Source organism: Strongyloides ratti, assembly GCF_001040885.1.
Source record: "Strongyloides ratti genome assembly S_ratti_ED321, chromosome : 2".
NCBI classification, from domain to species: Eukaryota; Metazoa; Nematoda; class Chromadorea; order Rhabditida; family Strongyloididae; genus Strongyloides; species Strongyloides ratti.
Genome location: NC_037308.1, coordinates 1,572,891 through 1,600,791, shown reverse-complemented (window position 1 = coordinate 1,600,791; position 27,901 = coordinate 1,572,891). Strand labels below are relative to the sequence as shown.

The 27,901-nt window shown below is 23.0% G+C and overlaps 10 protein-coding genes across 10 annotated transcripts; 6 read left to right on the top strand and 4 right to left on the bottom strand.

The window, feature by feature from the left end:
• Positions 1 to 478: 478 nt before the first annotated feature.
• SRAE_2000047900 (Methylcrotonoyl-CoA carboxylase beta chain, mitochondrial) lies at positions 479 to 2,286 on the top strand (the record flags this gene model as incomplete). The annotated part of the gene is made up of 2 exons (XM_024651313.1): positions 479 to 524; positions 572 to 2,286. The coding sequence occupies 2 exons, from the start codon at positions 479 to 481 to the stop codon at positions 2,284 to 2,286; spliced, it is 1,761 nt and encodes a 586-aa protein (XP_024505003.1).
• Positions 2,287 to 2,830: 544 nt separating this feature from the next.
• Positions 2,831 to 4,198, top strand: SRAE_2000047800 (39S ribosomal protein L44, mitochondrial; the record flags this gene model as incomplete). The annotated part of the gene is made up of 4 exons (XM_024651312.1): positions 2,831 to 2,897; positions 2,941 to 3,049; positions 3,101 to 3,946; positions 3,994 to 4,198. 4 exons carry the CDS (start codon positions 2,831 to 2,833, stop codon positions 4,196 to 4,198), a joined length of 1,227 nt encoding a protein of 408 aa, XP_024505002.1.
• Positions 4,199 to 4,839: 641 nt separating this feature from the next.
• On the bottom strand, positions 4,840 to 5,271 carry SRAE_2000047700 (Hypothetical protein; the record flags this gene model as incomplete). Its single annotated transcript, XM_024651311.1, has 1 exon — positions 4,840 to 5,271. One exon carries the CDS (start codon positions 5,269 to 5,271, stop codon positions 4,840 to 4,842), a length of 432 nt encoding a protein of 143 aa, XP_024505001.1.
• Positions 5,272 to 8,736: 3,465 nt separating this feature from the next.
• On the bottom strand, positions 8,737 to 9,375 carry SRAE_2000047600 (Hypothetical protein; the record flags this gene model as incomplete). The annotated part of the gene is made up of 1 exon (XM_024651310.1): positions 8,737 to 9,375. The coding sequence occupies one exon, from the start codon at positions 9,373 to 9,375 to the stop codon at positions 8,737 to 8,739; it is 639 nt and encodes a 212-aa protein (XP_024505000.1).
• A 3,476-nt stretch (positions 9,376 to 12,851) lies between these two features.
• Positions 12,852 to 13,615, top strand: SRAE_2000047500 (Hypothetical protein; the record flags this gene model as incomplete). The annotated part of the gene is made up of 2 exons (XM_024651309.1): positions 12,852 to 13,022; positions 13,094 to 13,615. 2 exons carry the CDS (start codon positions 12,852 to 12,854, stop codon positions 13,613 to 13,615), a joined length of 693 nt encoding a protein of 230 aa, XP_024504999.1.
• Positions 13,616 to 15,986: 2,371 nt separating this feature from the next.
• Positions 15,987 to 16,648, top strand: SRAE_2000047400 (Hypothetical protein; the record flags this gene model as incomplete). Its single annotated transcript, XM_024651308.1, has 3 exons — positions 15,987 to 16,081; positions 16,129 to 16,327; positions 16,367 to 16,648. 3 exons carry the CDS (start codon positions 15,987 to 15,989, stop codon positions 16,646 to 16,648), a joined length of 576 nt encoding a protein of 191 aa, XP_024504998.1.
• An 888-nt stretch (positions 16,649 to 17,536) lies between these two features.
• On the bottom strand, positions 17,537 to 20,044 carry SRAE_2000047300 (Mitochondrial trifunctional protein alpha subunit; the record flags this gene model as incomplete). The annotated part of the gene is made up of 3 exons (XM_024651306.1): positions 17,537 to 19,767; positions 19,818 to 19,838; positions 19,966 to 20,044. The coding sequence occupies 3 exons, from the start codon at positions 20,042 to 20,044 to the stop codon at positions 17,537 to 17,539; spliced, it is 2,331 nt and encodes a 776-aa protein (XP_024504997.1).
• A 316-nt stretch (positions 20,045 to 20,360) lies between these two features.
• On the top strand, positions 20,361 to 20,884 carry SRAE_2000047200 (Probable ribosome biogenesis protein RLP24; the record flags this gene model as incomplete). The annotated part of the gene is made up of 2 exons (XM_024651305.1): positions 20,361 to 20,441; positions 20,483 to 20,884. The coding sequence occupies 2 exons, from the start codon at positions 20,361 to 20,363 to the stop codon at positions 20,882 to 20,884; spliced, it is 483 nt and encodes a 160-aa protein (XP_024504996.1).
• A 752-nt stretch (positions 20,885 to 21,636) lies between these two features.
• On the bottom strand, positions 21,637 to 23,883 carry SRAE_2000047100 (mRNA cap guanine-N7 methyltransferase; the record flags this gene model as incomplete). The annotated part of the gene is made up of 7 exons (XM_024651304.1): positions 21,637 to 22,654; positions 22,900 to 22,914; positions 22,971 to 23,032; positions 23,224 to 23,255; positions 23,306 to 23,647; positions 23,687 to 23,773; positions 23,826 to 23,883. The coding sequence occupies 7 exons, from the start codon at positions 23,881 to 23,883 to the stop codon at positions 21,637 to 21,639; spliced, it is 1,614 nt and encodes a 537-aa protein (XP_024504995.1).
• Positions 23,884 to 24,018: 135 nt separating this feature from the next.
• SRAE_2000047000 (N-acetyltransferase 10) lies at positions 24,019 to 27,128 on the top strand (the record flags this gene model as incomplete). Its single annotated transcript, XM_024651303.1, has 2 exons — positions 24,019 to 24,123; positions 24,165 to 27,128. 2 exons carry the CDS (start codon positions 24,019 to 24,021, stop codon positions 27,126 to 27,128), a joined length of 3,069 nt encoding a protein of 1,022 aa, XP_024504994.1.
• Between the last annotated feature and the right edge of the window lie 773 nt (positions 27,129 to 27,901).

Here is a 27,901-nt window from a genome sequence, read left to right as displayed (position 1 = left end):
TATAAAAATAAAATTTATTTAATATAAGACTTAATATATAAAATTTTTTATTAACTATAAAATAAGTAAAGAAAAATATTAGCCTTCATGGATAAATATAATTCCAAAAATTGACAAACAAAATATTTAATACTCTTGGGATCAAATTAAAAATCAAAATTAATAATTAAAATTTTTTACTATCACATAATAAACTCTTATCGATAGCTTTTTGGAAAAAAGGTTTTGTGATACAATGTTCATCAAACGATTTTCTTATAATATATATATAAAATTTTATTTAAAGAAAAATATGAATTAAAATTTTTATTATCTGAAATGGATATTATATTGTCAACTATTAATTGGCATTACATACAAAAAAATTTTTTTTTATTAATAGATTTTTTCGCTAATAATTATAAAAAAAAAATTTATAAATGAATATTATTATACAATAATGATTTTAATTTAATTATTATATTTATAGATATAAAAAATGATGAAGCAAATTTTACTTTTAAAAAGTTGTGTAAATTTTTCAAGTAAGTTTATTAAAATTTTATATTTTGGAGGATGAATGATTTTCTAGATTTAAGGTATTTGAAAAAAAATGTAGTGAATGAATATAAAGATAAAATTTTTATTAGAAAGTTGCAAACTTCTATCCTATTATCTGGTTCAGTATCTCACAAATGGAGTCCAATAATATCTGAAATAGATGATTCATCAGATTCTTTTATTAAAAATAAAAAAGATATGGAAGAGGTTGTAGAAGACCTTAAAAAGACAGTTAGTAAACATGTTAACGGAGGTGATCCAAAAGCAATTGAAAAACACAAAAAAAGAGGAAAATTATTGGCTAGAGAGCGTATTGAATATCTCTTAGATTCAGGATCTTCATTCCTAGAAATTGGACAAATTGCTGGTCATGAATTATATGAAAAAGAAGAAGTTCCATCAGGAAGTATAGTAACAGGTGTTGGTGAAGTTTCAGGAAGATTATGTGTGATTGCAGCTAATGATGCTACTGTTAAAGGAGGAACTTATTATCCTATTACTGTTAAAAAACATTTACGTGCTCAAGAAATAGCAAGAGAAAATAAATTACCATGTATTTATCTTGTTGATTCAGGTGGTGCAAATCTTCCAAGACAGTCAGATATTTTTGCTGATAGAGAACATTTTGGAAGAATTTTTTACAATCAAGCAACTATGTCAGCTAATGGTATTCCACAAGTAGCTGTTGTTATGGGATCATGTACAGCTGGTGGTGCTTATGTACCAGCTATGGCTGATCAATCAATTATTGTTAGAAAAAATGGTACAGTATTTTTGGGTGGACCACCATTAGTTAAAGCAGCTACAGGAGAAGTTATATCAGCTGAAGAGCTTGGTGGTGCTGATCTTCATTGTGGTACAAGTGGTGTTACAGACTATTATGCTATAAATGACGAACATGCTTTGACAATGGCTAGAAATGTTATTGCAGGACTTCCAGAACAGAAAAGTTCAATTAATATTAATACAAATGTTGAAGAACCACTATATTCAGCAGAAGAATTGTATGGAATTGTTGGAACAAATTTAAAAAAAACTTATGATGTTAGAGAAATTATTGCACGTATTGTTGATGGATCACGTTTTGATGAATTTAAAAAGATGTTTGGTGAAACTTTAGTAACAGGATTTTCAAATATATATGGTATACCAGTGGGTATAATTGGTAACAATGGTGTTTTATTTGGTGAATCTGCTCAAAAAGGAGCTCATTTTATTCAATTATGTTGTCAAAGGAAAATACCATTGTTATTTTTGCAAAATATTACCGGTTTCATGGTTGGTAGAGAAGCTGAAGCTTCTGGAATAGCTAAACATGGTGCTAAAATGGTTACAGCTGTTGCTTGTGCTAACGTCCCTAAAATTACTGTTGTTGTTGGTGGATCTTATGGAGCAGGTAATTATGGTATGTGTGGTAGAGCATATTCACCAAGATTTATGTATATGTGGCCAAATGCAAGAATTTCCGTTATGGGTGGTGAACAAGCTGCTAATGTCTTAGCTCAAATACAAAGAGATCGTGCAGATGCTACTGGAAGTGCATGGACAGAAGAAATGGAGAATAAACTAAAAAAACCTATTATAGAAACGTTTGAGAAAGAAGGACATCCATATTTTGCATCAGGACATTTATGGGATGATGGTGTTATTGATCCTAAAGATACAAGAAAGGTTGTTGGAATGGCTTTAAAAGCTTCTCTTAATGCCCCTATTCCAGACGCTAAATTTGGTATATTTAGAATGTAAAATTTTTAAATATATGGTCATTGAGAAAATTCTATTATTTATTGCATAAAAGAATTTTTTTTACAACAAAAAAAGATATGTGTTAATAAAATGATTGATAAATATTTTTATATTTCTAAACCTATTAATTAATATAGTTTTTTCAAGGTCACATTTAATGTAATCTAGTTTAGAAAAATTAAATATTTTTTTAACATTAATTTATTAAAGCTATATCTGTTTGAATAAAATTACTTTTTAATTTTTTTACTATTTATTTAAATAAATTCACAAAAAATATTTTCTAAACCATAAAAATAATTGAAAAACTACAAATGTTATGTACCTACAAATTATGGATTCTTTACTACATAAAAATAATAGTTTAGTTTCTAAGTTAGCTGTAGGCTAAATTAAGAAAATCAAATTCTTTCTATTTCAAAAGCAATTTTACATACTGTCTTAGAACGCAATATTTGTGCTACTTGGGATTATGTGTACTTTTTGCTAGAAATTTTATTTTTCCTGTAATTGTTGCTATTATTATATTAAATTTTTTATCACCATGTTTAAAATATTACAAGGATCAGTTAAATTATCACAACCGTTAACTAAAAATACATTAATATTTGGTAGGATATAATCTAATCTTCATTTTGTAATCTAATTCTTTAGAACGAAATTTACGATCAGTGTGGGAAAGAGGATATCTTAAGGATCTTTATCATAGACGCGTATTAGTAGGCGCTGAACCAGAACTACATCGATCTGTTTTTCCTAATTGGTAAATCATCGTTTTGTTTATTTATCTTTTTTTCAAATATGTCAATTATAGGAATTATAATGCTGAAGTATTTGCTTTATCTCATAGAATATCTTCTTCAAATATAGATAAACAAAAACTTGTCACAGCACTAACTTTTTCTGACTTTTTTGATATTGATCACAAAAATTTGTCAATAAATGATATTGAAGGCTATGGAAGAATGTCATTGAATGGAACTATTAGTGAGGAAGAATATAATAAACATAATGTTGAGTTAATTGAAGAAGGATCAACTTTGTTAGAGAATTATGTTGATTCTTATTTGAGGTATCATTTACCAAATGCACCAGAAGAATTTATTAACGCTTTTACTGATCGGTTGACAAATGATGAAGAATTAGCTAAAGTTTCAGATTCATTAGGACTTCGTCATTTAATTAGAACAAAAACATTTCCTGTATCAACGCCTTTGTTAGCTGATAGTATATTAGCAATTATAGGAGTCCTCCCTAGTGAACATGCTATTGAATTAATTAAAAATACAATTATCCCAAATATTTTATCTATTCCAATAGATAATGTATATCCATTAGCTCATCCTTTGCCTGTTTTAGAAGCGTTGTTAAAAAGTCAAAGAAATGTTAGTGTTGTCGAAGCAAGATTACTTAGAAAAACAGGAGCATTATCTGCAATGCCTTGTTATGTAGTTGGAATATATGGTGATAAGAAATTGTATGGACAAATGCCTGGAGAAAGTATAGATATAGCAACAGATTTAGCGGCTACTGAAGCCTTACTTAAACTATGGGGAATAGATAATGGAAAACAATTTTTGTTTGGTAATCAAGTAAAGAATGATGACTTGAAAGATTATATAAAACCAAATTATTCATTATTAGAAACTGTTGGAGACGGGTAAGAAAAAATTTTTATTAAAAATTATATTTAACAATATTTTTTAGTGTATCATTGAAATTATTAACAGAAAGAGAGATAATTGAAGAGCCATTGAAAGTTATTGATTTAATTGAAAATTACCAAAAAAATATTGAGCCAGTTGTTGGTATTCCTTTACGTAGAAGATTACGTCATAAATTCTCTCGTGGTTCTCTTTTCAAAAGATCATTTCGATATCTTGTTAAACCAAGAATTTTTACAATTGCCTAATTATATTATATATACTTTTTGTTGTTTATTGTCTAATATATATAAATCTTTTGTTAGTTCTTCAAATTGTAGGTATATTTTAAAATGAAATAAGTTTTATTTTAAAATCTAATAAAATGTATAAATATTTTTTTTTATAAATAAATAGGTGAAAAAATAAATATTATTTTTTTTCATCGGAAATTAGAAAAATGGTTCATTAAACATAGAAATATTAAGTTAATCTTTAAAAATAGTGAACGGATTTTGTTGTACTATGAAACTGTTTATTTTATTTGTAAGATTGTATTCGTAACAGTTTTTTCTTCTTTTTTTTAAAATATTAAGAAAATTCAATACATATATAAATTTTTTTTTATAAATTTCTTAAAAATATAACATAGTTATTAATCAAATCTAATAAAGATATCTGAAGCTAAATTTTTTTGCAGTAACTTCATCATTAAAGTTGTTTCAACCAAAGTTGTGATTGATTAACAATCTTTAAAGAGTACAATCTTGAATGGCAGTAAAACTGTATGTCTTTCGATGATCTGCTATTAAACGTGCCATTAATGGACAACACATAGATATTAATGACAATACACATGCTAATGCATAAGCCCAACCAATTCTATAAAATATTTTTTTAAATAAATAATTTAATATTTTTTTGTATTTAATAAATCGTACCTGCAATAGTGTGATTGAAGCAATTGATTAGCTGTACAATGAATTTCTTCAATATTCATTATAGGAACAGAAATAACGGTAAGTCCCATAAAAAAAACACCTATCAATTGAGCATTTGCTGATATTTCAATTGGTTTAGCATTATTTGTAAAAATTAAATATGGTATAGCTATTAATGATGAAAAAAATAACAATGATATTCCAAATAAATAAATTGTTAAAGTAAATAAAGGCCACAATGATGATCTTAATTGACATTCTTGAAGATAACAATTAGCAAAAAGTCCTTGAGATAAATTTCCATGAACAATCCAATCTGTTTGTCCTGCTGATAACAATTGCCCCAAAGCTATTGATATACTTAGAAATATCCATATTGCAGATAGCATTGTTGGTGTCATCGAAAAAGTTTAAAATATAAAAATTTGCATATATTTTGATAAATATATTTAAATGGAAAACGTTCTAAATTGAGGGAAAATTAAGATAAATAAGATAATTCTTAATAAAACTTCTATCAAAAGACTCCTCCTTATTATAAAATAGATGATATTTAGCATAATGTCAATAGATTGCACTTAAATAATATGTAAATGACGGAAAAAGTATGCGCTATGGACCCAATAGGATTATGTGAAAATTTAAGACTCATTTAAGAGATAGAGATGGGATCTTAACAAATAACATGTTATCAAAGATCTTATCATTATTAATATATCTTTATTTAAATATGGTATATTTTTAAATGCAATTTAATAGCTACTAAATTTAAAGATTTACATTAGATAAAGTATTATGATAAAGTTGTTATAAATTATGGGGTTATATTAATATACCGTGTAAAATTTTATATTTATTGCTCAAAGATTTATTTATGGATAGTTAATAATATATCTATTACTATTAAAAGAAAATTTTTTATTATAATATAAATGATCCAAAAGATCTAAGATATAAAATTAAAAAAAAAAAGTTTATGAAAAATTTATATTATAAAATTTAAAATTAACAATCTTTGATGAATAAAATAAATTATAACAAAATATATACATATACCATACAAGTTTAAAATTACATATTCATTTAGAACTCTGACTTCATAACATTATTTGCCAATAATCAAAATTAAATATTCTAAAAGTTTTTCTTAGTAGACTATTTATAAAGTCACCAAATTGTGAATTTCAAATATTCTAAGAAAATTTAATAAAATAATTTATTCATATATAGTTAAATATACAAAAAATGTTTTCCATAATTTTAATTTGATTACTAGAAGTTAATTATTTTATATAGATAATAATCTTCATATAAAGTTTTACATAAATAAAAGAATATATCAATAGTTTTTAGTTTCAAGAAAATTTTATGAATCTTTACACTTAGTTAATGAAAATAGATATTTGAATTTAGTATATTAAAAAGATACATATAATATATTCTTTTTAAAACTTTAATTTTAATGATAGATTTATATCAAAATTATATATTTTTTTTTGTAATTATGTTTTGAAATCAGTGAAATTACACAAAAATTTAGCATAAAACTTTTATTAAAATTGTTTTTCAATGATGTAATTTTTTTACACATTTATTAGTTATATAAAAAAATAAACTTTTTTTATTTTTTTGAATAAATATTTTATTCTTTATGATTCTTTGTCAGTATTTTTTTATATATTAAAATCTTCCATCTTTATTATAAATTTTAAAAAGAAACAGAGATATATTTTGTTGCAATTAAGCATTGTTAAAATGCTTCATGATGTTTTTTGATTTTTACATAGTACCTTCTAACTTTTACAATTACTTTTTTTTAGTTAACTTCTTATTATTACTTCATCCAATATACATTCATTAAAAATAAAAATAAAAATATTAATTTTATCTATAAAAAGTATATGCAATTGAAAAAAGACTCAAGTACAATATATTTTTCAATTATTATTGTATATTCATTCTCCAATATATCCCCAAGTTTCACATTCAAAATAAGTCAGACAATTTTTTATTTTGAAAATTATTTATTATCAAAAATCAATCTTTGAATAATAATTATTATTGTAAAACTTTGAAATATTTTAATAGTACTCAAGCAACTTTTCTTTAAAAACATATGGATAAAAGTTTTATCAAAAAAATTATGGAAAAAAAAGTCACAGATGGTAAAATTTATCAAAAATCTTTTTTTATCTTCTAAAGAAAATTTATTTCAAAAAAATTAAAAAAAAAATTTTGTATCATTGATTAATAATATAAATCATTCTTTTTAATTTATAATACTTTAAAAAAATTTAAAATATTTATCCTTTTCTATTTTTAAATTTAAAAAAAAAAGTAAAATTAATATATGCATCATTTTAAAATCACAAATAACTTTGTACTTTAATTGACCATGAGAAATGAATTTTTTTGAAATATATTTCTTAATAATTTAAGAAAAAATAATATTTTGTATATTTAATTTTTTTTTCAATTAAATATTTTTAAAATTTCTAACTAAAAATGTTTAGATAATTTTAATAGTTATAATAAAAAAAAAATTTAAAAGGTTAATATAATAAAATATATTTTTATTTATGTAAAGTTTATTGTTAAGGTTGTCAAAATATTTTTTATTTTTAATATGATATAATAAAAAAAAATGAGATGATTTTATTGTTAAAAATTTCTTATTGAAATGTAATTTTCTTTCGTTGTTTATTTATTCTTTTTTTTTGAATTCTTTTGAATTTATAGTTAATATATTTTTATATAAATTTGTAATAATGTATGAACTTTTATTTGTTGATAATAATTGTTTGTTATAATAAAAAAATACTTTCAATTCAATAAGGTTCATTAAAATATATTTTACCTAGTGATTTTAATAAACTTTTTTTTTTTCAATAAAATGTCAAAGAATTTAAAATATTTTGATGTAAAAAATTTTATAGAAAAAGTTTAATAAAATTTTAATACAATGAATATTTCTCATTAAAATTTTTAGTCATTGGCGTTAATATAAATAAATTAAAAAAGTAAACACGTACTATTTTACATTTTAAGTATATTGCAATTTATATATATAAGCAATAAAATTAACAATCTGATTCATAAAAAAAACTTTTATTAGTTTGGGCTGTTGTAATGATCAAAATAGTTGTGAAAATAAAACTATATGTAATATATTTTTTTAAAGTTTAAACTATTTAGTTAACTTCTATCTCTTATTCATATTATCAATTTATCAAGGGATTTTATTTGATAAAACACAAAAAAAAAGAATTTTGTCTGCTTTACTTTATATATATTTATATAAATAGAAAAATGGTAAATTTTAATTGGTGTAGTTAAAGAACTTTTAAATGATAGAAAAGTTATTTTCTTTCTCTTAGAAAATATAAATAAATTTATATATTTTTATTTGTATAATATTTGATATGTATATATATATATATATTTGTATCATAATTGAATTTTTTTTTATCTTATTATTTTGTTTAGTTAACATTGATATTTTTTTAAAATTTTTCTATTTTTTTGGAAAATTTAGCAATGCAAATAATGAATATCATCTTTTAAATTATCTATTTTATTTTTTTCCTTTTAATAAAATTTTCTTAAAATAGAAATTTATTAGCAATAAAATTGATGCTTTTAATTATTTTATTTGTTAATAGGTAAACGATACCACAAAGAAATATTACTTTTTCTTATATTTTTTTTTCCTTAAGATAATTTTATAATAATTAATTAGATAGAAAAAAAAAATTAATGTACAAAAATCTTTTAAAAAAAAATGTAATTAGTATACTTGTATATTAGTGATAGATAAATTCTCACATTTTTCATTTAAAAAAAAATAAATTTTTTCTTTTTGCTTATTAACTAATAACAATTTTATCACATACACCATTTAATTGTGATAATCCTGCTTTGACAGCACATCCACAAAGATCTCTAACAACGGGTGTAGAAAAACCAGAAGCTTTTGCACATTGTTTAGTTTGTTGAACCATAACAGTATCAGATGGAAGATCTAAACCACAATTATCTTGACAATTACCAGCTTTACTTTTCATACATTTAGCAACACAACCATAGAATTTTTTACCAACACCAAGTAATGGTTTAACTTGTGATAAAACTCCACTTGAACTAAGCATTTTGTTAATTTCACTTATGGCAGCAATTTTAATTGTTTCCTCATATCTTTTTTTAACCATATTTCCAGGTCTTTTTGCACATGTATCAGATAACTTATCATTTTGACATTTAATAGTACTTTTTATCATTGGTTCTTTACTAAGGATACATGACCTTAAAGCTTGATAATTAGCACCAGTCTTAGCAATATGATGTTGACATTGATCAGCACAAACAATAACAGAATCTGAAAATTTACCTAAACATGGTTGAATTTCACTACAAACACATTGTTTAATCATTTGCCCTATTGTTATATTGATAGTAGTAGCAGCAATTAACAAAAAAATACTTAATATTTTGGTAAATGACATCATATTGTTATGTATACTAAAAAAAAAAAGAAGGTATTATTTAAAATATTTTAATAGAGAATTATTTATTATAGTGAAATAAGAATAGTTTCATTTCATTTAAATACCACAAAATCTTGAGTAGTGTTGTTTTGTTAATTTCCAAAACTGAAACCAACCCTTAACTGGTTTGTTAATTTATTTTGATCAAGGACAAAATATTATTATACTTTATATATATATATTTTTGTATATATTTTTCGTTTCTCATTAAATATAATAGGTGTATTAAGGGTTACGAAAAAGGTTAAAATAATTTATTTATATATTCATTTTTTATGAACTTGAAAAATGATAATAATGTATTTGATATTAAAAGATAAAATATTAGTAGATAATAATTATAAATATATCTTTATTATAATTTTATATACTTCCTTTTTTTTTTTTATTAAATTATATATTAATTTTATAAAAAAAAATACCTATAATTAATATTCTTTCATTTTATTTATAAAAAGTAAATTATTTTGTAAACATAATTTTTTTTTTATTCTTTAACATTTAATTTTATATTTTTTTATTAAAAAAAATTTAAATTAAATATATATATTTATAAAAACTATTTATTTTAAGTTTATATGAATGACTTTATTATTTATTTGATAAATAGTAAAAAGTACCGGAAAATATGTAGTTTCCCAAATTTGACATTATTTATGAATCATGATTCACTGAAATAACCCATAACGTTTATATTTATTTTTCATGGTAGTGGAAAAAAAAAGTTTTATGACTGTAGTTTGATGCTTCTTATTATATTGCTTTACCTTTATATATTATTATACATAATAGTTATAAGGTAAATAATTTTTAGTTAGAAGAAAAAAAAAAAGAAGTTGTAACATAGTATAAAAAAATTTTATTTATATTAAATTTATCAAAAGATTACTGTTTATTAAATGATTAAGTAACACTATCAAAATTATAAATTTATCGTCAAAAGATTCATTAAATAAATGATGAAAAAAAAAATAAATTGATAAGTTGTGTAAAATTATTTATAATTGTTAATGTAATATTATACTTTTGGTGTATTATATTTCATCATGATAAAAATATCTGTAATGATTTAAAATTTGTTAAATTACTTCTAAAAAAAAATTTCTTTTCAATAAAAGAATAAAAATATTTTTTAAAAAAATTACAAAATAGTTTTAAAAATTACTTATAAAAGTTAAATATTTATTCATTGATATTTTGCTTAACAAAACATGTTATTAATAACAATGATACTTAAAAGTTAATTAAAATTCATTAATAAACTTTTTTTTTTTTTTATTAAAATATTGTCATGTAACGTAAACTGTGAATATTTTTAAAATTTCATCTAGTAAAAATAAAAATATTACATTGAATATATAAATATGATTTTATTGAGATTGATAAAAATTTTGAAATAAAAAAAAATATTATGTTTTGAGTGTAAAATAAATTTACATAACAAAACAAGGTAAAATTTTAAGTTCCTATTATTGTGTTATTAAATATCCCATAACATAATAACACTGAAAGATGATTAAACTTATTTTTCTTTATTAAAATATGGAAGAAATAGATTTTGAAAAATTTAACAATAGAGATAAAAGAATAAGCAATAATTTAACAAAAAAAAGAAAAAAAAGATTTTATTTTAAGTTAGAAAAAGCTTTTTATTAAAAAAAATGTTTATCATAAATTATATATTATTAAATAGGTAGATAATAATCTCCATATTTATAATCTTTTAATACTTTATATATTTTATATATACTTAAAATATTAAAATAAAAAAGATTTTAAAAGTTAAAATGCTAACTTTGATATGGTGTATTAAGATAAAGAGCAAATATCTTGTTTATGCATATGTGCACCCCCTAATAAACATCTATTTCTTTCCTTTTATTTCTAACATGCCATCTTCGAACTTTGAATCTTTGTTTATATTTATACTAACATGTTTTTATAATTTAATAACATGTCTTTTTAAAGGAAAGATATACGTATCAACTTTTTAAACGTTATTATAATTTAACAATTTCTTTGGCTCCTCTTTCTTAACACTTAAAAAATATAAAAAATTATAATTTTAAAAAATTTATATTTTTATTTGATTTATTTTTTTTTTAAATCTAACCTATAGTAAATAAAATAAAAAGTGATAGTTTTTTTGGTTAACTATATATGAGGAAGAAAATGACATCTTTATTCTTTTTTTAAATATAATTTTATTTTTTTATTCTAATAATATTTATAAACAATAATTTAGTTGGTCCTTAAAAATGAGCATAAATATAATTTATTTGATTTTTGTTTAAAAAAAAAAAAGATAAAGTTAAGTATTGAAAAATATATTAGCATATTTTTTTTTGTCATACTAGTCACCAAAAATTATGTTATTTATATAATTTTTAAACAAAAAAAAAAAGATTATTTATATTTTTTTTTGGGAAAAAATTAAAATGTCATTATTATTTCAAAAAACAAAATATATATATATATATATATATATATATATATATAACTTTTGTCTTTTTTTATATTATATATTTATCTATTTTTAGAATGAAAATGAATATAAGGTTCATTAAATTTTGTTACCAACACTTATAGTATAAATAAATAATAAAAAAAAGGCTTTTCTCAGATATATTTAATCAAAGTTGTTAATGCAAAAAGTATTAACAACGTTTTGTGTAATTTTAAACAAAACTTCTTAATGGAAATTTTTGTTACTCCATAAGTATCTGTTTCTTAAAATACCAACCACTTATCTTTTACTGTTCTTTATATATATTATAATATTTATTAATATATATATATATATATATATATCTTTAAAAGAGTCATAAAATGACGATCCTATCATTAAATTTATGTTAAAACTTATCATTATCCTTGATTAATTCTTTAATTTTATTTATATTCATTTCATTTTTATCATTCTTTGTTAGGCCAGTAAAAAAAAAAAGATTTTATCTTATGCTAAAATTTTCTATAAAAAGAAAAAAAGTTATTTTCTTTAAATATCATATTATATTTTTATATTATATCAATACTATAAATATATTTATATAATATTAGTGTCATAAATTTTTTTTTAATTATATAAATTGTATATCAAAAAAAAAAAAATTAAATATTCCTTAGAACAGTTTATTTAAAAAAAAAGAAGATTTTTTATGTATTAATTTTAGAAATGTCTTTTAGTCTATTTTTTCACTAGTGACAAAATTTCTAACATTTTTATATTTTAGTCATTTACATAACTTTTAATTACTTATTAATTATATATGAAATGCCAAAAAAGACTTTATTATATTTTAAAAAGACTTTTATTTCATGCATAATATATTTTTACTTTTATTAACTACAAAATTATAAATTATTAATATAGTGTAAAATTTATATAAAAAAAAAAATTATTATTTTTTTATTTTTAGAATCAAATAAGAAAAAAAATGGAAACAAAATCAGCAATTTCTGAAGCTATGATGGTTGCCTTCTCGACGGCTGTCTCTGTTGTACCAAAGAAGACCTCCAGAAATTTATCGGATTTTAAAGATATAGCACATTTAGCTGTTGCTGTTAATGGATTTGCTTTGACTCCGCGTCAACGATTACTTATTACTGTATGTTATTTATTTAAATACTTTTAAAATTACTTTATTTTTTGTTTATTTTTTGTTTATTTTTTTTTTAGACATCATATACAAAATGGCAAAAAAAAAAGAATAATAATAATGAGACAGTTGGTCAATGGGTACATAAATATATTTGTGATAATTATAAAGATCTTAAAAAAATTTTAACAAATCCAAAAAATAAGGATGCTGTTGAATTATATACAAAAACAATAACATCAATAATTGATATGTCAGTAGAATCATTGGAATATTTAGATGATGCATTAGGACCATTATTTGTATCATATACAGCTGAAGGTGGTTTATTATCAGAATATGAAGATTTATTTAATGAATATTATTGGAAATGTGTTTGTGAAGCATTATGCCAATTTGGAAAAGAATTAAGTTATTCAAGGTTACTTCGTTATGATACAATATATGCATTTAGAATTGTAATATTATTTATATCTAAAAAAATTACAAATGGTCTTCAAATGAAACATGAAGAATTTAGTGGGTGTATTAATAATGATAATAGTTGTTGTATAAGTAAAAGTGCAAGCATCACGAAGAATAAAAAGTTTAAGGATACTTAAACTATATTACTTATATAATAAGATTTGAATTGTACCTCTTTAAAAGATATATTTAATAATTTTTGAAAAAAATATAAAAAGAAAAAAGTTGTTTGTTCAATTACTTTAACAACATTTTTTTTTTTATTGTAGCTAAGATATTTACATTATTACAAAATAAAAATAATTGTATTAAATATTTTTTTCTTTTTAAATTATATTAATGTTTAGTTGTTTTATAATAAATTAATTTTAAATAAATTTAACCAATTTCAGGTATAATAAATTTGTTTTTAAAAAAAAAATTATATTTTTGTATTTTTTATTAAATGATTATTCTTATCACCGTTTCTTAATATATAAATTTAAATTTTATTTCTCATTTAATATATAACTATTTAATTTTTAATATTAAAGAACTGTGCTTGCCTTTCAAAATATTATTAAATATGTTAGAATGTAAAAATAAATTATTAGTTTTTTATTATAAAAAGTTTTAATAAAAATTTAAAGTTTAATCAAATAAAAATTTATATCAAAAAGATGTAAGATAAAAAAATAATAGTAAAATTATTAATAAAATAAATTCATGTTTTTAAATAATCTTTATTAGAATTAATTTACTACATGTTTTTTTTATTAACAAAAAAAAACTATGAAATGTATTTGTTTAATATTTATAAATTTAATTATTTTCTAAACAACTTTTTTTTTCTGTATGTGTGTGTCTAGACAACAATAATATTATCATTTTAAAAGATATATCATTTAACAATTTATTTAGTTTTTTTTTAAATTAATTTGCAAAAGTAGTTTAAATACAATAGTTTTTTATTAATATATATTTGATGTATCATAAGAAATAAATTTCATTGATTAACATTAATTATTTAAAAAAAAATATATTTAAATCAATGATCGCATTTTTAATTTGTACTTTTTTATATATAGAAATATATTAATCAAAAAAAAAATTAATAAAGTTTATATAATATATTTTAAATAAAATATAGTATAATTTTCATAAAGTAACTAAAATATTTATTAATTAAAATTTTATTTTTAGGTCAAATTTATATGAAAAAAAAGAATAATATTAGATATTGAAATATAAAATGATAAACAATTTTTATTCTTTTAAACAAAAAAACAATAATATCTTATCAAAAACAATAAACATATGTTATATATCTAATTAAATGAATCGTCTTTTTTATAAGTCATTTTTTTGTAACAATATTTAATACCAAAATATCCTCCAATAAATGATAAAACAATGATACCAGATAAAATCCATGACAGATATCCTTTTGAGGAACTTCCTTCAATTTCATATCGATGAAATCTGTTGATATCAAAAGAATTAGAAAATTTTATAATGGAAATAAACAAAATAAAGATTAATAATTTCTTCATTCTGTTATAAAATAACATGTGTAAATATATAAATATATATATATATTTAGATCAACAAAATATAGCTATATCGTAAGAGTAAAGAGAAAAAAAATAAATGTTAAAATATAAAAACGTCTATTATTTTTTGATATTTAATATAACATATATAACATTAATTACACTTTAATAAAGGCACTTTTGTCATCTCTTAACTAATTACTATCATTCTCTGTACAAAATAATATTTAAAAGTTAACATGAAAATTATTTTTTTTCCTATTTTTTTATTTGTTAAATGCGTAAAAAGTGCAATGTACCATTTTATCAAAAATATTTAGTTTCTAAAAAAATGATAAATATTTTTTTTTGTGTGGTTCCACTATAGAGTAAAAACATTATGATGTCATAATAAAGTGTGAACTTTTTTGTCTGAAGTAATATTGAATTTTGAAAAATCCTGATTTTCATAATTTTATAATTTTTTTTTAGAGTTTATATAACTCTTTTACAAATAATTAAAAAGACATATTTAATATTTTAAAATTCTTTTAATATAAATAAAATTGAACAATATTCTACCATTTTTAAAAGATTAAAAAATCACGATAAGTAATAATATAATTTCTAAGTGGATAAAGGTCAAACTTTAAACTTATAAGATAATAGTACATTTTTTTAAACAGTTTAAAAAAATTTATCTTTTTTTCAGTGTATATCAAAATGTAGAAGTTTTAATTTATTATATACTTTTATACTTACTGTATTTTATAATTTTTATATTTTCATCATTCTGTCGATTAATGACAATATTTATATCTTTAATAAAAACGAATTTTGATTCAGTTGAATTAAAGTACCAAAGATTTCTAATTATTTTGATAAAATTTACCACTTGTATATAATTGACATTTCTTTATTCATTTTACCGTGTGTTATTTTATACAAGTTTTTTTAATATTAAAGTATATTTAAAATAATAATTTTATAGTTAAAAATGTTAAATGATTTATCGTTATTTCATGAACACATAGATCTAGATCCTTCTCTTCATAAAATGAGTTTAAATTCAAAATACAATATGGTTATTAAGTATGTTTTACTAACTAATTTTTTAAAATTTTTATTAATTTTTTTAGCATATATAAAAATTCTACAGATTTTTGTGAAGCATTCAAAAATGGCGCTCGTCATATACTTTTTTTTTCACAAAATTTTGAAAATCTCAATATTAATACCTTCAGATGTATGGTTCGTAAATATAGAGGATTATTTAGGTATATGCCGTCAAGAAGTGATGTTGATAAGAAGTATATGTTGTTCCTTTACATAAGATTGGTATAGTTAAATTCTAGAAATATTATACTTTTTTTTTAGATGAAAACATCTATTAATATGACAAAGAAAGATTTTTTTATTAAAATCTTTGAGATGAATGAGTTAAATGATTTCTGGTTATTTTATTATTTTTTTGGAAGATCATTTGCTGTTGAAGAAGACTATGAAAATCTTAAAATGGTAATAGACAAAGCCAAAAATGAGTTAGGAGAAATTTTTTTAAAAAATGAAAAATTAATTAAACTAGAAGAATATTTATTAAATAATTTAAAATCACCTTCTGTACAAAGTTATTCACAGGATGTTATATCAATTGGTTAATTTAAATATTATTTGAATATATCGTGTAAGAAAATTGTTTTAATTAAACTTGAAGATTCTGGTTTTTAAATACGGCTTTATTTTAGATTCTATATCAGACTAAGAAATTTTTTTAAATTAAATTATTTTTAATATATTTAAAATTTACTCGCATTGTAATTTTTCTTAATTTAATAAAACTTTTTGGATTTAAATATTAATATGTATTATCAGTTGAATCTTAAAAATTTAAATTCATCTTTATAATTGTTAAAATTCTACATACAACCATATTTTTTTGTATTTCCATAGTTAGAATGTTTATTTTTTCTATGTTCAGAATAATTTTTAACTGTTACAGTTGAAAAAAAATTACTAAATTTTTTAAAAAGCAAATTTTCTAGAGTATTTTGCAACTTTCTAAAAGTTTTATCTGACTTTTTCAATTTTTAAATTACTATAAATACAATAAAAAAACTTTTTTAATATTTTATTTTTATAAATTTAGTATACTATTAACTTTAAAATCAAGCTTTTTTTTAGGTTTAAAAATATTTTGTGAATAAAATAAATATATTTCATAATATGCTTGAAAAATCTGTTAATCAAAAAAAGTTAAAGTCATTTAATTTTGATAATTTTTTATTCATGTCCAAAATTGTATCTAAAAATTTTATTCAAAAAAAATTGTTTCTAGTGGTCAACACGATCTTTACCCCAAAAAAAAGTTTTTTAAAATTTACAAATAAAAAAAAAAACTTTATTGTTTCGAATTTCGCCAATATATTAGAGGGATCATATAAAATTAAGAAAAAAAAAAGAATAATATACATAATGCTTTAAATATTTTAATTATTCCTACTACTCAAAGAGTCATTACAAAATAGTTCTACACCACAAAATATGAATTTATGCTTTGTAAAACTTTTTTCCTGATTTAGCATAATCCATTAATAAATCACAAGGCATAAATTGTGCTGAATCATAAGCATTAGCAAAACGCTCCATATTTTTTACAAGTTTTTGAGCACCATACAAGTCTACAAAACGGAATGGACCACCCCAAAATGGTGGGAAACCAATTCCAAAGACTGAAGCAACATCTCCATCAGATGGAGAACGAATAACTTCTTCTTGTAAACATAAAGCAGCTTCATTTACAAAACGTGAAACGACACGAAGTTGACGATCTTCTGTTGATGAAACTGAAGTTGGTGCATCTTGTCTATATTTTTCAAAAATCTTAGCAGCAACTTCATTTACTTCTTTTTTAACTTTTTTACCATCTTTTTTATAGGTGAAAATACCACTTGAATTTTTCTTTCCTAAATGTCCATCATTTACAAGTTCTCTAAGTAAAGCATTGTTTCCTCCACCCATACGGTTTCCAAGTTTAGTTGTCAAAAATTCGGCAACATGAATAGCAACATCGAGTCCAACTTCATCAGCTAATGTAGCACCACCAACAGGGAAACCAAATTTCTTTGTCATAGTATCAACTTCTTTTGGTCCAACACCTTCTTGCAAAAGTCTAAAGATTTCGGCACTCATTGGTCCTAAACAACGAACAACAAAGAAGCCGGGGCAATCTTTTACAACAACGACTAATTTTTTTTGAGCAAAACCTAATTTAGCAGCAGTAGCAATAGTTTCCTGGGAAGTTTTGTCATGTGTTATAATTTCTAACAGTTGCATTTTATCAACTGGTGAAAAATAATGCATTCCAATAACATTTTCTGGTTTTTTTGATGCTTTAGCAATTTCAGCAATTGGAAGAGCAGATGTGTTTGATGCTATAACACAATTTTCTCCAACAACAGATTCAATCTGTTTAATTATTTTATGTTTTAAACTCATATCTTCAAAAACTGCTTCAATAACAATATCACTATTTTTAATTGTGTTATAATCAGTAGTTGTGTTTAATTTCGAAGCAAAAACGTCTTTCTCAGATTTTGTATATCTCTTTCTTTTTACTGATCCATCAAGTTGACTAAATATTTGACCCATTCCACGATCTAGTGCTTTTTGATTAACATCCAACAAATTAGTAGTAATACCTTTGTCAATTGTAACATTAGCAATACCAGCACCCATTAGTCCAGATCCAATAACAGAAACTTCATTGATAGGTCTTCCTTCACCATATTTATTTTTCTTAGCATCAGTGCTACCATGGAATAAACCAATTAAAGCCTGTGAAGCCCCTGTTTCAGATAACTCTCCAAAACTTCTTGCTTCTGCATCATAACCTGCTTCAGAACCCTCTACTAATCCTGTACGAATTGTACTAAGAATTTTCAATGGAGCTGGATAATTTCCTAATGTTTGTTTCATAATTTTATCTTTAGCCATTCTCATAACAACGGAGTCGATTAACGGTCTTCTTGAAAGTAAATAATTTTGTACACGTTCGAATAATGGACGAACTCTTTCTACTTTTAATGATCCATTAGCAATATTCCTAGCAGTATCAATTGCAACTTTCTCAAGATATTTATGAGTACCAATTTCTGCCGATTCAATACCAACTCCTAAAGGTTGTACAACCAAATCAACAAGTCCTATTTTCTTAGCTTTTTGTGGTTTAATATTTTTACCAGTCAACATCATATCTAAGGCATTTTGGACAGAAACCAATTTAGGTAAACGCTGTGTACCTCCAGCTCCAGGCATCAAACCTAACATGACTTCTGGAAGTGCCATGGTAGTGTTATTATTATTTACAGCAATTCTGTAATGACAAGCTAATGCTAATTCAAGTCCACCACCCATGCATGGTCCCATAATAGCAGCAACTATAGGTTTCTTTGATCCTTCTAATCGTGCAAATTGAGCTTGACCTTCACGTGACAATTTTTCAACTGCAGATGAACTACCAGCTTTTTGAAGCATAGTTACATCAGCTCCAGCAACAAAACTTCCTGGTTTACCAGACATTATAACAATACCCTTAATTAAATCATTTTTGTTGATTTCATCAAAAACTTTATTAAATCCATCAGTAATAGATTCGTTTAAAACATTCTGTTTTGCACCAGGTATGTCCATTTTGACAACAGCGATGTCATCCTTAATAGTATATGATACAGCAGATTGTCCATTGCTTGTTGACAAACCTCGAAAAGTTGGTAGTAATACTATAATAATATATTAATTAAACTTTAATAATCAATTTTAAAAAAAATACCTTTTGAACGCGAGAGACCAGCTAAACGAGACAACATGAGAAATTCTAAAAACACAAAATTAAGAATAAGTATAAAAAGATATGTTTATTATAGAAATTAAATGATAAAACGCAATGCAAATTATTGTGTGTACAATAATTACCATACATGATAATTTGAATATATGATTAGAAACGTAGTTTGTCTGGGCAAAGGACAAAGTTTGATAAAAAAAAAAGATGTGCATTCAACTATTCAACATTTATTGAAAAATCTGTTGTCATAAATGAGATCGTTGTAGTTTGTAGTTAGTAAAATAGTTTATTGATAAAATATATTCCAACGTATTATGAAATAAGAAATAATAACAACTTGGCATACAAATGTGACTGTTGTATAATTATATATTGTTTACTCGATTAATATAAAACGATAGTTGATGAAAATCTTGTTTTGACAAAATCCTAATACTCTTAAAACGATATTCTGATGAAACCACAATACATATTTCTCCACATTTTCAACTATATTAAAAGAATTTTTTTGAATAAAAATTAATAATAATGCGTATTGAAAAGTGTTCTTTTTGTTCATCAAATGTCTATCCAGGTCACGGAATAACATTCGTCAGAAATGACAGTACAGTAAGTTTTTCAAAATATTTATAATTTATGAAACTTTTAAGGTATTTAAATTTTGTCGCTCCAAATGCAACAAATTATTTAAAAAGAAGAAAAACCCAAGGAAACTCAGATGGACTAAAACATCTCGTCGTCTCAGAGGTAAGGAATTGGCAAATGATCTTGTTTTAACTGCTGAAACAAAAAGAAATGAACCATTAAAGTATGAACGAGCTGTTTGGAATGATGCTATTGAGAAGATGAAAGAAATTACAAAAATTAGAACTAAACGATATACTCAATTGATAACAAATGCACAGAAACCAGGAAAGATTGTTAAGAAGAAAGGACTCATCAAGAAAGCTCAAACGAAAATGCATCTTATTCGTGCACCTGTTGCAGAAGATCAAGCAACAACACAAGCACAAACTTCTAAGAGAGCAGTTATCGAAATGGAAACGGAGTAAACTAAAGTTATTTTTGTTAATATTTCCTATGGTACTTCTGAATTCAAATTTCTTTGTTTTTTTATTGTTATTTCTCTCTGTATATTTTTAATGAGAAGGTTTTATGTGATAAATTTTTTTTATTTTAATTGTTAACTAATAAAATTTGCAAACTAATTTGTTTTTTTATTTCTAAATTTATTTTAATATTTAGTAATTATGATTTTTCGATATTTGTTGCTTTTACCCTCTTCCCTTATTGTCAAAAATTGGTAATTTGGTATAGAAATAATATTTCATTCTCTGAATAACAACAATTTTTAATAAAAAAAAAACATATTTATTAAAAAGTTTTGTTAATTAAATCAAAATCCAACTTAATCTATATTTACCCAATGTGACATTCTTTTGAAAACAATTAAATTGATTTTTTTTAATTTTATTTTTTTTATGAATTAAGTATTTATTTAATTTATTTTTATAAAAAAAATTTTATACAATATTTTAACCATAAAGTTTATATAATAAATATATTGGTTATACCCTATACATTAATATTCACTGATAACCGGATATTGAAAAAAATTGTTTTTTTTTAAATCCTTTGATATCATTTTTAATTTACAATTTATTACTTTTAAATACAAGAGAAAATGTTAATATTAAATCCTTTAGACTGTTCAAAAAAAGTGGGGGATAAAAAACATAAGTATCAATTTTTTTTATTACAAAAGGTAAGGAAAATAGAAACGAGAAGAATCAAAAAAACCGTTTTAGGTTGACTTTTTTCGAAAAGCGAATGTCATGTACAATGACATCACTTCCCATTCACATTTAGACATAGTACCAAAGAAACTACGAGATCCTTGTTTTTTATAAGCTTTCTCAGCAGCTTCATATTCAAATGTTTCATGCAATTGTGTCTCATAAGATCTACATGGATATTTTTCTAGTGCTTTTATAATTTCTAACAACCTTTCTGCATCTGGAATAGTTTCCATAAAATGATACATAGCTTCATCAAAACGTTTGCAATATACTAGTTCCATGTTGAATTCTTCAAGCATCTTCACAAGTAATGGAATATGAACTAAATATTCTGGACAATTTACAAGATTGTCTAGTTGCCAATCAATTTTAGCCCCAAATAAAGGAATGTTACTATCCATAATTGCTGCTAATCTTTCTTCTTCTGTTTGATTTTTTCCTTCTACTCCTAAATATGACAAATTACAAACTTTATTTTTAAAATAAATAGATTTATTTTTCTTTAACAAACTGATCAAAAGATTTGCATTTGGAATTGTTCCAATAAAATATCCACCTTCTTTAATATTTTCTGTTGCATTTTGTAACATTTGCCTAGCTTTTCGTTCACTTTCAAAGGCATAATGTAAGGAAAATTGACAACTGCATATGTCAAATGGTTTTCCCTCTTTTATATATTCATCTAATCGAGTAACAGTGGAATCAGCATGAATTATTTCAACATCAAATAATGGAAAATTAGGATTTTGTTTAGCAACCAATTCAGAATATCTATTTCCACAATGCTCTAATGATATTTCAGCAATATCCGTCATAACAACTTTTTTAGCAAATCCTTTTTTCCATTTCAAAAGATCACCACCTTTACCACAACATAAATCTAATATTTGTCCATTATAATTACCATCATTTTTTAATTTTGTAATAAATTCTTGTATTAAGCAACTTTTTATAAAATTGTTAAAATTTCTTAAGTAATAAATAGCACTTTTATCACGTTCGTTTAATCCTACTTCTTTCACACTATTATAATGATTAGAAACATTAACTGAATTTGAAACAGACATAGAAACTCTAAAATATATATATTATAAAGATGAATCTTCTGATGTGTAATATTTATATAAAAAAATAATACATAAAAAAAATTTATTCACAACTATTTCTCATAAATTAAATATATCACAGGATAATTTATATATAAAAATTATTTTTAATCAATTGCAAATATTAGAAGCAAAGATATTTCCGGATTTTTTTATACTTACCAATTAATTTTAATTCTCCACCTGATTAAACTTTTGATAAATCAGGATAGAAAACAAAACACTGAAGCTACGATATACCAAAACAATTTGGAGCAAAGAACCCGAAAAAATTTTTAGAATGGCAGTTTATAATCTTTAAATAACCGCAAAAGATAAATTTGTTGGCAAAAAAAATATCCATGAATTATAATGACAATTTAGAGTTTATAAATTTAATGAAAGCTCTTCTCTTACAAATTAATAATGTTTGGGTTTTTTTTATTGTAAGTTTTTGATTTTAATACTTTTTCTGACTTTAAATTTTTTAAAAAGATTTAGTCAGACAAGATATTTGTTTAAAAATATAGCAAATAATACTGTTTATTGAAAAAAAAAAACTTAAAACAATTTTAGTCATGGTCACTACCTGACGATTCATAATCAACAATTTTTGAATCAACTTTCTTTCTTTCAATAGGTGAATCGTCTTTTGATTTACGCTTCAGTATATTTCCTAGTAGTTGAGCTTGTGATGACATTTTCATAGAAGTAAGAACTTTCTTACCTTCCGAAATCTCATCTTCTTCATCGATGTCATCAGGAATATCAATATTTATGCCACCAACTTGCTCCTTAGCTTCCTTAATTTTTATTTTATTTATTATATCTTTCTCAGCATCTTTTTTTTGTTTCTTTAATAAATAAGTTTTTCTATTTAATTCATCATAAAATTCATCATCTTCCTCTGTTACGACTGATAAAGAATTTACTAAAAGATATCTTCAAAATGATGTAAAATTCAACAAACCTAATTTATCTGTTTTATCTTTTTCTTCTTGAGCTTTCTCTTTTGCCTCTCGTAGTCTCTCAAAAAGTGGTCGGCTATCAACTACTTCTATATCAAATACAAATGAATTTTATTAAAAATAAATAAATAAAAATAATACCTTTATCACTGTTATCATTTTCAAGTGTTTTTCCTGCCTTTACAAAACCACTCGACATATTCAAACTATTTTTTTGACAGACTATCATTTACGTATTTCCAATCGTTTTAAGATCAATTTGAAATCCGCTAGTTGGAAATATGTTGTTCAGAAGTTAAAATTTATTTAAATTTATTTTAATTTAAGTAAAATAATGAGAACGAAATTAGATAATAGAATTCGTGTTCTTGTTGAAAATGGAATAATTTTAAAACACAGATCTATGTTTGTGGTCGTTGGTGAAAAGGCTCGAGATCAGGTAGTTTTTAAATTTATAAATTTACATCAAAATTATTTTAGGTTCCAATTCTTCATCATATTTTGACAAAAGCTACAGTTTCTTCACATCCAACAGTATTATGGTGTTACAAAAAAGATTTAGGATTTAATTCTAGACGAAAAAATAGAGTAAAGAAAATTAAGACAAAAGCTGGTTATGGAAATGTAAATATCAACGAAAATGATCCTTTTGAAATGTTTATTGCTTCAACACAAATAAGATATTGTTATTATTCTGAATCACACAAAATTTTAGGAAATACTTATGGAATGTTGGTTCTTCAAGATTTTGAAGCAATTACACCAAATCTTCTTGCTCGTACTATTGAAACAGTTGAAGGTGGTGGCCTTGTTGTATTATTACTTTCATCTGTCAACTCGCTTAGACAACTATTTACAATGACAATGGATGTTCATACACGTTATCGCACCGAAGGAAATGCCGAGATTGTTCCAAGATTCAATGAAAGATTTATATTGTCTTTAAGCAGTTGTAAAAGTTGTCTAGTTACAGATGATTCTTTAAATGTATTACCAATTTCTTCACATATAAATAATCTTAAAGAAGTTGAAGAGAAAAGTAATAAGAAAGATAAAGAATTAGAAACACTAAAAGAATCTATGGAGGATACTAAACCTATTGGAGATTTATTGAAAAAATGTAAAACTAAGTGTCAAGCAAAAGTTTTATTGAGACTTTTGGACGTTATTACTGAGAAATCTGCTAAAGCTACTTGTTCAATAACAGCAGCTCGTGGTAGAGGAAAGTCAGCTTCACTTGGACTTGCTATTGCTGGAGCAATTGGATTTGGATATTCAAGCATTTTTGTTACCTCACCAAGTCCTGAAAATCTTAAAACACTTTTTGAATTTATTGTTAAAGGATTTGATCAAATGGATTATGAAGAACATACTGATTACGAATTGATTCAATCAAACAATCCAGAATTTAATAAAGCTTTGGTTAGAATTAATATTTTTAGAGAACATCGTCAAACTATTCAATATATTCATCCATCTGATGTTGTTAAACTTGGTCAAGCAGAACTTGTTGTTATAGATGAAGCAGCTGCCATTCCATTACCAATGGTTAAAGCACTTATTGATGGACCATATTTAGTATTTTTGGCTTCTACTATAAATGGTTATGAAGGAACTGGAAGATCACTTTCATTAAAGTTACTTTCACAATTGAGACAAGATTCATCTGGAAATATGAAAGCTGAAAATGGGGAAGTCAAACTTGCTACTGCTAGTGTAAGAAAACTATATGAGCTTTCTCTTGATGAATCAATTAGGTATAAACCTGGAGATCAAGTTGAGGCATGGTTGAACAAAGTTTTATGTTTAGATGCAACTAATATTCAAAATCTTATTGGTGGAATTCCATCGCCTTCGAATTGTGAATTATATTATGTTAATCGTGATACACTTTTTTCATATCACAAAGCATCTGAGGCTTTTTTAAGTAATATGATGGCTATTTATGTTTCAGCACATTACAAAAATACTCCAAATGATCTTCAAATGTTATCTGATGCTCCAGCTCACCATATATTTGTTTTGATGGCATCTGTTAAAGATGATCAAACAAAAATGCCTGATATATTAGCTGTTATTCAAGTTTGTTATGAAGGAAATTTATCAAAAGACATTATTTCTGCATCTTTAGGAAGAGGAAAACGTGCTGCTGGTGATTTAATTCCATGGACTATTTCTCAACAATTTTTAGATCATGATTTTCCACAACTTCTTGGTGCTCGTATAGTAAGAATTGCTGTTCATCCTGATTACCAATCAATGGGTTACGGTCAAAGAGCAATAAATCTTTTAACAGAATATTATGAAGGTAAATTTCCTGTACTTAATTTAAAAGAAAAAAAAATAAGAAATATCCAAAACGATGAAACTTTGAGTTTACTTGAAGAGAACATTGCTCCTAGAGATAATTTACCACCACTATTGTTAAAACTTAACGAAAGACAAGCTGAAAAACTTGATTATTTAGGTGTTTCATATGGATTAACATTAAATTTATTAAGATTTTGGAAAAGAAATTCTTTCATTCCAGTTTATCTTCGTCAAACAACTAATGATTTAACAGGAGAGTATACAAATATTGCCATAAAAAGTTTAAATGATGATGGTGTTGAGATACCAGATTGGTTGAAAAATTATTGGAAAGAATTTAAATATCGTTTTATTTCTCTTTTAGGATATGAATTTAAAAAATTTTCTCCACATATGTCTCTTTCTCTTCTTCAACCTATAAAGGGTCTTGGAGATGATATTTACAATGACGATATCTATGACAGAAACAAATTATCATTATTTTTAAGTAACACTGATATGAAACGTCTTCATGAGTATTCCAGAAATATGGTAGACAATCATCTTATAACAGATTTAATGCCAACAATTTCTAAGTTATATTTTAATGGGCATTTAGGAAATAAAATTGATTTAACTGTTCTCCAATCAGCTATTTTAATTGCTATTGGTTTACAACATAAAAATATTGATGATGTTTCAAAAGAATTAAATATTCCAATTAATCAATTATTAGCATTATACTCAAAGACAATTAGAAGAATTTCTGATTACCTGGATCAATTGTGCCTTGATTCGTTAGAAGAACAAATAATTACTAAAAATTCTACTGATAAAGTTATTGGAGATACTAAATCTAAACTTGACTCACTTGAAGAAGAATTATCAATAGCTGCTGAAGAGATTAAAGAAAGGCAAAGGAAAGATAAGGATAATATGCGAAAAGAGCTTTCTGATCAACTAGCAAAATATGCTATTCAAGGAAATGATGAAGAGTGGGAGTCTGCATTGACACAGGTTAATATTACAAATAAAGGAAATGGTATTGTTCAGATAAAATCAGATCGTCCTGAAAAATTATCTCAAAAACAAATATTTAATTTTGTGGGTAAAACTGAACCTCCAAAGAAAAAGAAGAAATTTGGAAAAAAATAATTTTTTTTTTGTTTGTTTAATATTTTATTGTTTTTACTTTGTTATATTTTTAAAAAAAATTATAGTAAATTGTTGTTTTTATTATATTAATTTTTTTTATAATGTAAAACTATTTTTTTTTTAATAGTAAAGTTAATATTTTTGGAACTACTTTCAGTGATAACATAAAAATTTATAAAATACAATATTATGCTATTAATAATAACTGATATGATGATTATCCAACTAGATTTAATAGGACAACCACGGAGTACAAATAAAAATTGAAAAATTAATTCCACAATAAAATAATAATTTCTAAATTGTTAATATATTTTTATTTATTATTTTATATTTTCAATAGATTGTATGATGAATTAATTAACATATTAAAATTCAATTTCGTCTATCAATTTCATTAATACATACTTAAGCAGCTATACATATATATATATATATATAAATGTGTATTTTTTTGTTTTAGTATTATTAAATATAAACTATTTATTATAAATATGTTTACTAGATAATATTTCTTTTAGCTTATGGTAGTTTAAACAAAATTAATTTACAAATTTTTATTATAAACTATTTTTTTTAACTAAAATTAAATTTATATTTAAAGTTTTTTTTTTCCGGTTTTTTTGTTATTTAATTTATGGTAATTTTTTTATATTTAAATTAAAATAATATAATGTTTTAAACATAGGAATAAAATGTTAGTACAGAATTTTTGGTTGATATCAAATAGGAGATTTAAATGGATTTATGTTTTTTTTTTTATATGTTGTGGT